This window comes from Peromyscus leucopus, chromosome 3 (assembly GCF_004664715.2).
Source record: "Peromyscus leucopus breed LL Stock chromosome 3, UCI_PerLeu_2.1, whole genome shotgun sequence".
Classification (NCBI taxonomy): domain Eukaryota; kingdom Metazoa; phylum Chordata; class Mammalia; order Rodentia; family Cricetidae; genus Peromyscus; species Peromyscus leucopus.
Window position 1 is genome coordinate 148373706 of NC_051065.1, and position 12773 is coordinate 148386478.

Sequence of the window (12773 nt, forward strand, 5' to 3'; positions counted from 1 at the left end):
AAGACAAGCAGCATGCAATCATATTACCTGACCTAAAACATTTTTTTTTTAGTCATCTAAAAAGCCATAGCTGACCAGTGGAGTGCTTGACTAGTTAGCATTCACAAGGGCCTGTGTTCAATCCCAGTACCCAGCACAGGGGTGGAGGTGAGGGTGAAGGGAGCCAGGCATGGTGGGAGATGCCTGTAATCTCAGCACTTAGGAGGCAAAAGCCAAAAGATAAGGGCTAGCTTCAGCTACATAGAGAGTTTGGGGCCATCCTGGGCTGTATAAGACTGTTTCAAAACAAACAAATGAAATAAAATCAGTCAATAATAAAAACTCATCTACAGAAGAGGTATTTTACATGCTGTGGTCTTTAGACCAAAGGAACAAGTAGACCGTTGTTCTCAAGGAGCTGATGAGTTTCTGATGTAGTCAATAATGGATGCAGTTAATAATTCAACCGTAACACACCCAGTGTTAGTGATGGAAAGTGCTTGTAACTCTAATGTGCTTGTGATACACGGAGACATCTGAACATGGATAAAGCAGAACTTTTACCTCTGAATTCTCGCACGAATAACATGTCAATCCATTTCACAGATGAGCAGGCGATGACTCAGTACTCTGACCCTTGTGAATGAGGTGAGTCCAGCAGAGAAAGGAGTCCATTTGGGGGCGGAGTGGTACCATTCGGAAGAGGACTTTTGGGCAGGGAAGTTTCTACGGAGAGAACTCTCTTTTGAGATACTGTTACTGTCTTTGGAACATTTTTTGGTGAAAGTGTGCTTCCATGAGGTCTTGCTGTGTGACTCAGGCTGGTGTTTGAACTTGAAAACCTCCTGCCTCAATATCCCAAGTGCCACACTGTCCTTAACTCTTGAAGAGAGCACGATGTCCCCATAGTTCACACCGGGAAAACCAATAGTGGCATTTATGTGGTGGTTTCTATATGATTATGAGTGTATTGTGAGGGTATGTGTACATATGTCTGTCTGTCTGTCTGTATGCCTCCTGTGCGGGAATGGGACAGAGGACAACATTCTGCCTTTTTTTTTTTTTTTTGGAGACATGGTCTGTCACTGGCCTGGCGCTCACCAAGCAGTCTAGGTTGGCTAGCCAGTGAGACCCAGGTTGGCTAGCCAGTGAGACCCAGGGACCCTCCCATCTCCACCTTCCCATTCCTGGGAATGCAAGTGTGCAGCACCACACCTGGATTGTTTTCACATGAGTTATGGGAAATGAACTCAGTTCCTTATGTCTGAAAGGCAAGCGCTTTCCTGACAGAGCCGTCTTCACAGCCTCCTTGTACGACTTTTAAAAACAATAATTTTTCCATTGGCTTAGAAAACAGATGGATTTTTCCTAGCTATTTTTACATACTATGTCTTCATTGTATAAAAATACTGAAAGGAAACATGAGGCAGGCAGAGAAAAAAAGAGAGGGAGCGAGAGTAAGGATGGAAACCCTGAGGTGGCGTGGGTCCTCGGTCTTGGGAGAGCACTCCTCGCTAAGTAAGACCTTCATGTCGTCTGCTGTTCGTTTACTTGCTTGCTTGCTTTTCAGGGTAGAAGCTGGAAGGGGACTAAGTGAACCCTCTGTGACACTGTGAACATGACTTTCCTCCTGAAGCAGAATTCATTCAATCACACAGTTTGGTTCTCTGATTGGATGGATGGTAGATGGTTGTGCCTGGACCTCAGACTCTCTGCTTTCTTATGGAGAGGTGGGGATACTCTCACGCAGGAGGCTCCGCAAGGACAGGTCACAGAGGAAGAGGAAAGGCTCAGCTATTCTTTCATCCATCACGGGACTCTCAGAGCGCGGGTGGCGTAGCTGGTGGACGGAAGACGAGCATGTCTCCTGGAGGTGAAATCTGGGGAAGATGGGACTTAAAACTTTGGGAGTAGGCTAAAAAAATAAAACTTTTGAAAGGCTGTCAGTGTATCTGGCTCCGTGTGTTCTTTGGATGCTGGGGTGGTTTGAATGAGAATGTCCCCTATGAGGCAGGCTTATGAAGCCTTGTTTTCCTGTGTGGCTATCCAACTAACTGAACATCATGTATAGAAATACCATTCTTTCCCTGGTACACAAATGCGTTACTTTTATAATAAATAAGAAAAACCTGTAAGATTTCTTGATTTTAGTTTTTCAATTGATTTGCATCAATAATATGAACATAAACACACAAAATTAAAAATAGGGCCAGGGGGTTGGGGGGGGCGGTGGTGGCGCACACCTTTAATCCTAGCACTCAGGAGGCAGAGGCAGGTAGATATCTGAGTTCCAGGCCAGCCTGGTCTACAGAGCAAGTTCTAGGACAGCCAGGGCTACACAGAGAAACCTGTATTGAAAACTTAAAAAAAAAAAAAAAAAAGGTTAGGTATGTGGCTCAGTGGTTACATTCAGAAGGCATAGAGATGAACAGAAAATGGGGCATGGCTATAAAACCCCATCCCTCTCCCCAGGGCCCCCATGCTATCTCCACCCCCCAAGTACCACATTCTCCAATGAGGTTCCATTTTCTAAGGATTTCATGATCTTCACACATGGCACCACTGACTGGAGACCAAATATTCAAATATATGAACCTATGGGGACTTTTCATATTCAAATCATAATATGCCTATATATGAATATAATGTCCTAGCTAAGGAATTCTGAGTAAAGAGTCTAACCTACCTACAGCCCAATTTTTCCTTTGTAAACCAGGAGAAATGATATTTACCTCCAATAGCAGTGCTAAGAATAAGTAAAATTGTATATGAAAGAGCCAATGGTACACTGGGAGACAGAGAGTAGAGGATGACTCAAGAGTTTCAGGCCAGCCTGGACTACATAGTGAGTTCTAGGACAGAGACTAGAAGCCACATCAGAATGTGTGACTGATTATAGTCTGAGAAACAAAGAGAGCTGGGATATTTTATCACTCCACCAACTACTCCTCCAGTCTCCAAAAAGCATCTATCATCAGACTCAAAACTTTTCTCTACCATTAGGCTGATCTTATTTCATCAACTACAACCAAACTGGCTAACAAACTTCTATTAGGAAATTTACAAAAATTATACTAGCAGAGGGTTCATAGAAAGGGTTGCCAGTGATGGCTAAAGTTATGTTTTAAGTCGTGGTTGTGGCTGGAGAGATGGCTCAGAGGTTAAGATCACTGGCTGCTCTTCCAGAGGTCTTGAGTTCAATTCCCAGCAACCACATGGTGGCTCACAACCATCTGAAATGAAATCTGGTGCCCTCTTCTGGCGTGCAGGCAGAACACTGTATACATAATAAATAAATTAATTTTTAAAAAAATGTTGTGGTTGGATCAATCACCACAACATGAGGAACTGAATTAAAGGGTCACAGCATTAGAAAGGTTGAGACCATCCCATAATCAGTAGGTCATTGTAGGAGATGTTTCCAACTGTTTATGACTTTTACTCTCTTCTCTTTGTTTTCTTCCTTTCTCTTTCCCCATGCCCCATTCCTCCTACCGTTACATCTCCCAAAGCCCAGAAGCTGGCCTAGTATACAAAATCTGGGTGCATATCTTTACCTCTTCTTTGTAGTCTACCATTAGCCAAAACCCTGCATATCCACCCTATTCCCCCCGCCGTTTGCCTTGGTCCCCCCCCCCCCCCGCCCCCTTTGTGCATCCCTCTCCTCTACTTCCCATCTAACCACTAATACTCCGGTCTCACCATGACTGCTCACTTCTTTCCTCATCCTCCCACTCATATCAACATACTAAAGTACACAGGACTATAGTAGTCCCTCCACCCTCTGAAACAATTGGTACTTGACAAGTGTCTGTTTTGTAGTGTAAGAAACACTAAATATTTATCTTTTCTGTCAAACATGGTAAAGCTTTGATTCGAGACAGGAATTCACCCCCTCCCATAAACCTTTATGCAAATGTTTTAATGACCCTCCACCCGGGTAAAGCTTTTGTTTACACCAAGACCCTGCTGCATTCTCAGAACTTGTGACCAACCCCTTCCTGTTTTCCCTCCTTTCCTTTGAACTGATTCTTTTTAAGTTAGCCAGTCATGAAAGACTGTGAGGTCAGACCCCAGGCAAGAGAGAAAAAACAGCCACCACCTGCATGAGAATGAAAACCAAGAGCACTCCCTGCCTTAGAGTGCTCATTCTTCTCATTTTGTGGGTAGTGCTCCCTCTTGACCAAGAGTCAAGTTTTGTCCCTTCGTGTGACATCATGATTATTTCTGTTAATGTACTGCTGGATAGTGACTGCTGCTACAGACAGTGCTCAGCCCACAGGGATGGACTGGAGATAGAACCTGGACATCAGTTTAACAAATGAGAATATTACTACAACCCCCATCTGTCCTGAACACTGTAAACATGTCCACTTAAAGAAGAAAAGCAACAGGTGAAGGGTTTACAACACGCCCCCCACGGTCCCATTTACCAGGTGGACACTTCCGCCTAGCCATTTCTGGGTCAAAGCGTCTCTCGTAGCCAGGATACCCGGCGGACCCGGACATCTCCGCCTAGCAACTTCCGGCCAAGGCATCTCGCGTGACCAGAATCCGTGACGTTACATGGCTACGTAAGCGTGCTACGTGACCATGTGATCTACGCACATGCGTGGAGTAGTGACGTGACCTGGCCACGCCCCCAGCCGGTTTTTAAAGCGGAGCGCCATATTCCCAGTTCTCCCTCTTCTCCTCTTCCTCTTCCCCACTCACATGTCTCTCCCACAGGCCTGCACTCTCTATCCCTGTATCTCTAATAAACTCTTATAAGCGGATTCTGTCGTGTTTCGTGACACTTCCTTGCAGGGTAAGAACACAACGCAGCTAAATAACTAACATTTTGGTGCCGAAACCGAGCGGGCGCTCCCGGGTGCTTTGCGCCTGGAAACCCGCGAACCGGGGAATCTGCTCCGTACGCAACAGACCGCTTTCCATTCGCCTGAATCGCATCCAAATTGCATCCAACACCGCTTTCTTCGATTGTTGAGTCCCCCCATTTTTCGGCCAGCTTAAACGGTTTCCTGAATCTGTGAGAACGACCGTTGATTGTCCGGCGCCTCACACGTGTTCTTGAGACCGGGGGAACCCCCGACCACGGTCTTCATTGGCTACGGTCGGCCCCTATCGCAGGCCTAACTCTTCTAGCCGTCTCCCATGTCTGCAGCCTGAGATATTTCTTGAGTTAGGGCCACCACCGTTGGTGCGTTCTGGGAGCCACGTGAGGCCGGCACGTCCATCTCCTTGACGAAGGGGCAAACGCTGTCTGGATTCCCGGGGAATCCTTTCCTCACCGTGGAGGGGGCCCCTGCTTCTGTGGCTGACGAGTCAAGGAGCAGCCTGCGCCCGGTATCCGCCCTTGGCCTTGGGGACGCCTGGGGCCTTGGCTCCGGATCACGTTTATTTTTTATTATTGTTAGGGCCACCACCGTTGGTGCGTCCTGGGAGCCACGTGAGGCCGGCACGTTCATCTCCTTGACGAAGGGGCAAACGCTGTCTGGATTCCCGGGGAATCCTTTCCTCACCGTGGAGGGGGCCCCTGCTTCTGTGGCTGACGAGTCAAGGAGCAGCCTGCGCCCGGTATCCGCCCTTGGCCTTGGGGACGCCTGGGGCCTTGGCTCCGGATCACGTTTATTTTTTATTTTTCTGCCTCTGCTGCAGACATGGGAAACAAGGCTTCCAACCCTGTTAGTCCTTCCTCTCCGTTAGGCTGTCTTGTTGAAGCTTTAAAACCTCTCAGTTTAATGCCTTATGTAAAGATTTCTAAGCTAACTTGTTTATGTTCAAAAAAGTGGCCAAAGTATGCTTTAAAAAAATAAAAAAGAGCCGCCGAGCGGCTCCTTAGATCCCGATATTTCACGGGAGCTATCCAATCACTGTCGGCGTTCAGGCAAATGGAAAGAGTTGCTTTCTTCTTTCTCAACGCTAAACTGTCTCTTCTCGTTTCCTTCTCTCCTGCTCATATGCTCCTAGCTATACATAAAACAGAGGATTCTCTGACTCTGGAATCTCTGACTCTAGATCTTGCTAAGGAACTAATAATTAAAATTCATGTTCCATTCTCTCTCTCTAACAGAATATATATACATGATACTTTCTAATAATTTACTCCCGGAGGAACTCAGGCGGGTATGGGAGCAGGCTAGGATTCACGCAGACGAAATTCATCAAACTAACCTTTCACACCCCCCAGGAGCCAAAGCGGTTCCTGATCGAGAGCCACACTGGGACTACAACACCCAGAGTGGCTGTCTAGCCAGAGATAAGTTTATTACCTGTCTCCTGACAGGCCTCCATAAGGCTGCCCTAAAACCAGTAAATAGTTCAGGATAAATACGAAAATCTGTCTCTTGTTCCCCAGACCTACCTGACTAAAACTTAAGCATCTGGAGAGCGAGGCTCCTGACCCCACAGGCAAAAGAGTCACCTGTGGCATTTAAGATGTGCCAGGGAAGAGATAAAAGCCCGAAAACAAAATTGCCAAGTGCTGGCACTCGCTGACTTCCAAAAGCTGTTGGGTCCCTGTTTTAAATGAGGAAAAGGCCACGGGCTACCGAATGCTCTGCTAGGCCATCAACAGCCTTGTTAAAAGTGCCGCCTAGAAAGACAGAGTCAGCTGACTGCCCCCAGGCACCAAGATGCATGGGTACATCAAGCTAAGACCTCCAACAGACCTAGGCTTGGCTACAGACATGACAGGGAACCCAGAACGCAGCAGGGAAGCGATCCGTTTCTTTCCTTCTGGACACCAGAGCCATTCATTGACTCAGTCCTGGGAGTTTTGGGATGCCACCTCTCCTTTATTGTCGGGTACAGGGGACAGCCTTATCTACCTCAGCAGACACCGCCATTTAATTGTATTTTCAGAGGCATCCCTCTCACACATACATTCTTAGTGGTGCTAAGTTGCCCTGTACCTTTAATGGGAAGGATCTCCTAGCTAAGGTAGGAGCGTCCATTTCTTTTCACTCCACACATTTGCCTCCTCCCAGACACGCCAGCAGCTCTCTTACTTCTTCTCCGAGCCACTAACTCTACAGACTCCAAATATGCTTTTCATATCCTCCTGTCTGTCCCACACTGCTATTTGGAGGGAGCGTGGACTTCTCACAGCAAAAGGAGGATCCGTGTCTAACTCAGGCCATATAATGGCCATGCTGGAGGCTTCCCACCTCACCAGGGCTACAGCTCGATCTTACCCATATGCCATCTCCTCAGACCAGTTCTAACACCAGGTCTTTTTTCCAAGCCTCCAACTGTTCCAGATAGACTGTTAACTCCTCTTTTATGTCACCTAAGGTCTATTCTATGAAGCTATGCGGACTGTTCACTGCCTCAGCCGTGTGACAATCCTTGCCCATCTCCAATGCACATTGGGGATCAGGTTCTTCTCTTTCCTCCAGGCCAGCGCCCTTTACCTCTTTCCCTTAAGTGGCAGGGACCCTTCAAGGTAATTCTTGTAACCCCCACAGCTGCTAAACTCGAGGGCTTTCCTCACTGGGTCCACCTGTCCCACCTAAAACCTTTTATCTCACCTCCATCCCAGAAAATCTCTCTTCATATACAGTGAAACAAACAGGGCCTTTCATTCTCAAGCTCCAGAGGACATCAGAATCCACTGCCTTGTCACCAATTCCAGAGGAATAAGGTATCACCCCTCCCTTTCCCAACCAGGGCCACACAGAGCCGGAGGCAAAAAGGACCATCAAGAATATCCAGGTGGTAAGGAATAATGTAATACAACCATTTATCATTGTTCAATACTCAGCAACTGATCACCAGTGTTTCCTAAGTGTTAACCTAATAAGGAAAACAGGTGCCTTAAATGAACTACTTCTAATGAGGCTTGTCTCAGATAGAAATTAAGCAGGGTACTAAGACCAGATCTACCTCAGGTAAATGTCACATGCCTCTATCTGGACAGGCCAAATCTACCTCAGACAAATGCCAACTTCAAAATAAAATAATAACGATTCTTTCTCTCTAAGCTCTCTCTATGTCAACAGTATCTTGTTAAATGGGAGGTCCCCAGCAGCAGCACGGATGGACAGCCGCAGAACCAGGAGATTGCAGAACATCATTCCAGGACCTCCACCATCATCCCCGGACTTCACAAGATACCCCTCACCCCCCCAAGAGCCAACCAACGCCCACTATTCAGCTGGAAGCAGTTTTTGAGAGAAACGTCGCCCCCGTACCCAGTCAACCACAATTTTTTCTTTTTAAAAATAAGAGTCGGGAATGAAGGGTTTACAACACGCCCCCCACGGTCCCATTTACCAGGTGGACACTTCCGCCTAGCCATTTCTGGGTCAAAGCGTCTCTCGTAGCCAGGATACCCGGCGGACCCGGACATCTCCGCCTAGCAACTTCCGGCCAAGGCATCTCGCGTGACCAGAATCCGTGACGTTACATGGCTACGTAAGCGTGCTACGTGACCATGTGATCTACGCACATGCGTGGAGTAGTGACGTGACCTGGCCACGCCCCCAGCCGGTTTTTAAAGCGGAGCGCCATATTCCCAGTTCTCCCTCTTCTCCTCTTCCTCTTCCCCACTCACATGTCTCTCCCACAGGCCTGCACTCTCTATCCCTGTATCTCTAATAAACTCTTATAAGCGGATTCTGTCGTGTTTCGTGACACTTCCTTGCAGGGTAAGAACACAACGCAGCTAAATAACTAACAACAGGAATAGAAGGAAAAACCAAAAACCAAAACAACAACCAACTCCACCTTCAAAAACTGACCCTAGATGGGCAGAAACAAAAGTAATATGAAAAACCAAGACAGCATTTCTCCTTCCCAAATTACCAACTGGATCCTCAAAGAAAACAACTTGGACAAAGTTCCAGATGCAGAATTCAAAAGATCATATAAGTATGATCAAACAACTAAAAAAAGGCATGACTATTTTCCAAGAGAACACAGATAGCTGAATGAAAATATCAAAGTTAATCTATGATATGAAAATAAAACTAAAAAATGAGATAGAAATACTAACTATAGGGAGAGGAGGAAGCCCTTAGTTGAGTAAAGTCCTGAGTGAATTGGTATCACTGACATGGACATGGTTGTATCAAGGACCCTGATACCTCAGCACCATGGGAGAGGCAGAGCCTTTCCCCGAAGAGGCTCATTAAAAAAAGGATTCAGAAAGTCCCAAACACCACAAAGTAAACAAAACGACAGGAAGAATGCACAGCTTTCCACGATAACTCTGAATATAAATGTTCTCAATTCACCATCAAAAGACAGACTAGGAGACTGGTTTAGAAAACAGAACCTCTCTTTTTGCTTCTTCAAGAAACACGTCGAAGATAAACACTATTTAAAGGAGAGAGGGTGGGAGGTGGTACAATCAAATGGAAGCAGGAAACACACAGGTGCTGCTATTATAATAATGGGCAAAATAGGATTCAAACCAAATCTTGTCATAAGGAATGAAAGAGTTATTTTATACTTATTCAAGAATAAATTATAATTCTAGATACATATGATCTGAATATAGGCTCACCTAACTTCACAAGGCAATCACTATTAGGTTTCAAATCACACATTAATGTCAACAAAGTAATAGTGGGTAACTTCAGTATTACACTGTCATCATTAAACAGATCAAATGTACAAAAAAGGAATAAAGAAATACTGGAATTATCATAAGTCAAATGTACTTAACTGACATCTATGGTTCTGTCAATATACCAAAGAAAAAGCTGGGTATGGTGGTACACACCTTTAATCCCAGCACTTGGGAGGCAAAGGCAAACAGATCTCTGCATTTGAGGCCAGCCTGGTCTACAGAGGGAGTTCCAAGTCAGCCAGGGCGACACAAAGAAACCCTGTCTTGAAAAAAGGAAAAATTTAAACAATATCCTTAATTCTATCTAATTACAATGGGATAAGGCTGGAAATTAACAAGAAAAGCTACAGAAAACATAGAAACCCATGGAGATTAAACTACATACCATTAGCCGGGCATGGTGGCGCACACCTCTAATTCCTACACTCTGGAGGCTGAGGCGAGTGGATCTCTGTGAGTTACAGGCCAGCCTGATCTATATAGTGAGTTTTCGGATAGCCAGGGCTACATAGAAAGACCCTGTCTCAAAAAAACAAAACAAAAACCCACCCTATTGATGAATGAGTCATTAAAGGAATCAAAAAAGAAAAAATTTAAATCCCTCTAGTTAAAAATGAATACAAAGCATACCTCAGTCTATGGAATACAATGTCGGCAATCCTATCCGGAAGTTTATAGCACTAAGTGCTATAAACATTAGAAAGTCGGACATATTCAAATAAACAGCCTGAGGAAGAACCTTAGAGCACCGGAGAAAAAAAACGAGAACAAGCCAACCCCCAAAAGCAGAGATGCAGAGAGCTAATGAAGATCAGAGCAGCTATCAATGCAACACAAATATTAGTAACAATAAAAACAGCACAAAGAATCAATGAAACAAAGACTCGGTTCTTTGAAAAGATAAACAAAAATGGACAAACCCTTAGCCTAATCAACCGAAAGAAGGGCGTGGTGGTGGACCCAAATTAATAATTTTTAAGATGAAAAGGAGACATTATAATAAATACTGGGGAAATTCCTAAACTCATGAGCAAACGCTATAAATTTTATTTTCTACTGATTTGGAAAATCTAAGAGAAACAAGTGAACTCTAGATGCAAATGGCCCACCAAAGTTAAAATGAGACAAACTGAAAAATATAAACAGATCTGTAACACCTAAAGACATAGAATCAGTAATTAAAATTCCAAGTCTGTGGTAACCAGATGACCTCCAGAGCAGGAAAGGGCCAACGGGAAGAGGGGAGAGGTAAGTGGCAAGCTCACTGTGTGGCTGGTGAGTATCTGCCCATATCAGGATTCCTAGGGCTCCATCTACTGGCCACCCCACTCAGTCTGATGGAACTAACTCAGTCTCCGGGAACCTGCTAAGTGGCTAGCCTACGTATGTCCCTGAGGGCCACGTCCAACCTGCAGACTGGGGGGTCCACTGGCAGTATGAATCTCCCTCTTTTTCTCATGAGGAAGGTCAACTCCATCTAAGCACCTGAAGCCCAGATCAAATCGGAGGAAGGAACCAGGCGGTGGTGTCGCACACCTTTAATCCCAGCACTCAGGAGGCTAGTCATCCTGGTCTAAAGAGCAAATTCCAGGACAGCCAGGGCTACATAGAGAAACCTTGTCGTTAAAAAACAAACAAACAAAAAACAACAACCCCCACAACCCCGCAAACCCCAACAAACAAAAACCTACCAAACCAAGCAAGCAAGCAAACAAACAAACAAACAAAACACCTGAAAAAGTACAAATGCCTTTTCATCATTCCTGAACCATGAGTAGCCCACCAAGGAATGATGACTGACGTCTTGCTTCCTGTTGAATGATCTGACTCTGAGGCTTATACTGAATCTCGTGATGACCATCTCAATGGATGAGCCTTGGGTTAAACCTAGATGTGACAGGGACCAAAACTACGTTCCTTATTGATGTGGAATAGCTTTTCCTGCTTAGACCACAGATTCTGGTTTGATCTTCCGGTTTCTGGTTCTCTTCACTGACATCAATGCAAACTCAACCAGCCCATTTACTACCCACTTATACACCCCTCTCAATCTGTGTGCTAAACATCTTTTCACCCATTCCTTTCTGTCCCTTCTTAGCTTCCCCATTCTCTTCCTGATGAAGGGCATCCTGTCTAAACCCAGACACATTTATGGCTTTTTGAGAGTTAGCAGGCTCTTTCCGCACTCCCAACGTCAGCAGCAGTGGGAGGAGCCAGAGACGGAGCTGCCTGTGGCCACCTGCAGCAGCAGTCTGAGGCTTGTCAGAGATATCCACTCAGATGAGGAAATGACTCTTGATTTTGCCAGCGACGAGACTTTTAGAACGAGCCAATATGAGTTAGATTTTATTAGAATGAGAGTTTAACACAGATTTAAGATTATTCATAGAGAAAGCGCTCAGGGAAAGGACGAGACCAATCAAGTGTGGTGTGAACTTTTCAAAGAGAACCAGGCACATGTTAGCAGTGGCAATATATAGGACTTTTGGTAGCCTTCAAAGCAAGTCCCAAAGAGTTTTTAAGGACCTCTCCCCTTCCCCAGTTTTTGCTAAACGAGATCAGGTGGTTCTTCATGGGCTTTGGATTGCAATTTCATAAGGTAAAACCGTGGGCTGTAAGGGTAACTTAAAGGGTTAAGGAATATCGTCTACTGAAAAGGGGTGCTTGGGAGTCCTAGAAAACTGCAGGTTTATATGTGGAAAAGGAGTAAGGTCCCATATGCTTAGGACTCAAGCATAGTTTGTTACTATTTTCACATTCTTATTGAAATATATCTATAGAAAACGATTATTTTTCTCTGTGTATGCAACCTTCACAGCAGAAGTTACTCTATAATTCTGGCTTTTGTTTGTTTGCTTGTGTTTGTTTTTTAAAAGATGTAGATATAGATTTTTAAGCCAGGGTTGTGAGAAAGAAGGCACTTAGGAAGACCCCTGAAAGCAAGGGTGTGACCCTCTCGAAGAGAAAGGGTCAGTTGGTGAGACACTTACCAGACTCTTGAACGAGGCTCTCTTCCTTTCCCATGCCCATGTAGTTTTCCCTGCTTTTCTGTCCTTCCTCACTGTCCTGTAATGACCCAGAGATGTCCGAGACCTCGAACTCCCTCCCCATAGTCTCTACTCTAGACCTCTATATTAATAACAAGGTTCCCCTGAAATCTGGGATAGCTCCCTTTCTGGATAATAACAGCTGCTCCCGTCATAACTGCCCTTAAGAA

General features: G+C 45.2%; 1 protein-coding gene across 1 annotated transcript in view; it reads left to right on the forward strand.

The window, feature by feature from the left end:
• The window catches only part of A2ml1 (alpha-2-macroglobulin like 1), a 38388-nt gene extending 36439 nt beyond the window's left edge, over positions 1-1949 (forward strand). Inside the window, exons 37-38 of the mRNA XM_037204170.1 lie at positions 586-627; positions 1550-1949. Coding sequence (XP_037060065.1) covers positions 586-626 — 41 coding nt within the window. The 3' untranslated portion in view covers position 627; positions 1550-1949. The remainder of the gene's footprint in view (positions 1-585; positions 628-1549) is intronic.
• Positions 1950-12773: the final 10824 nt, after the last annotated feature.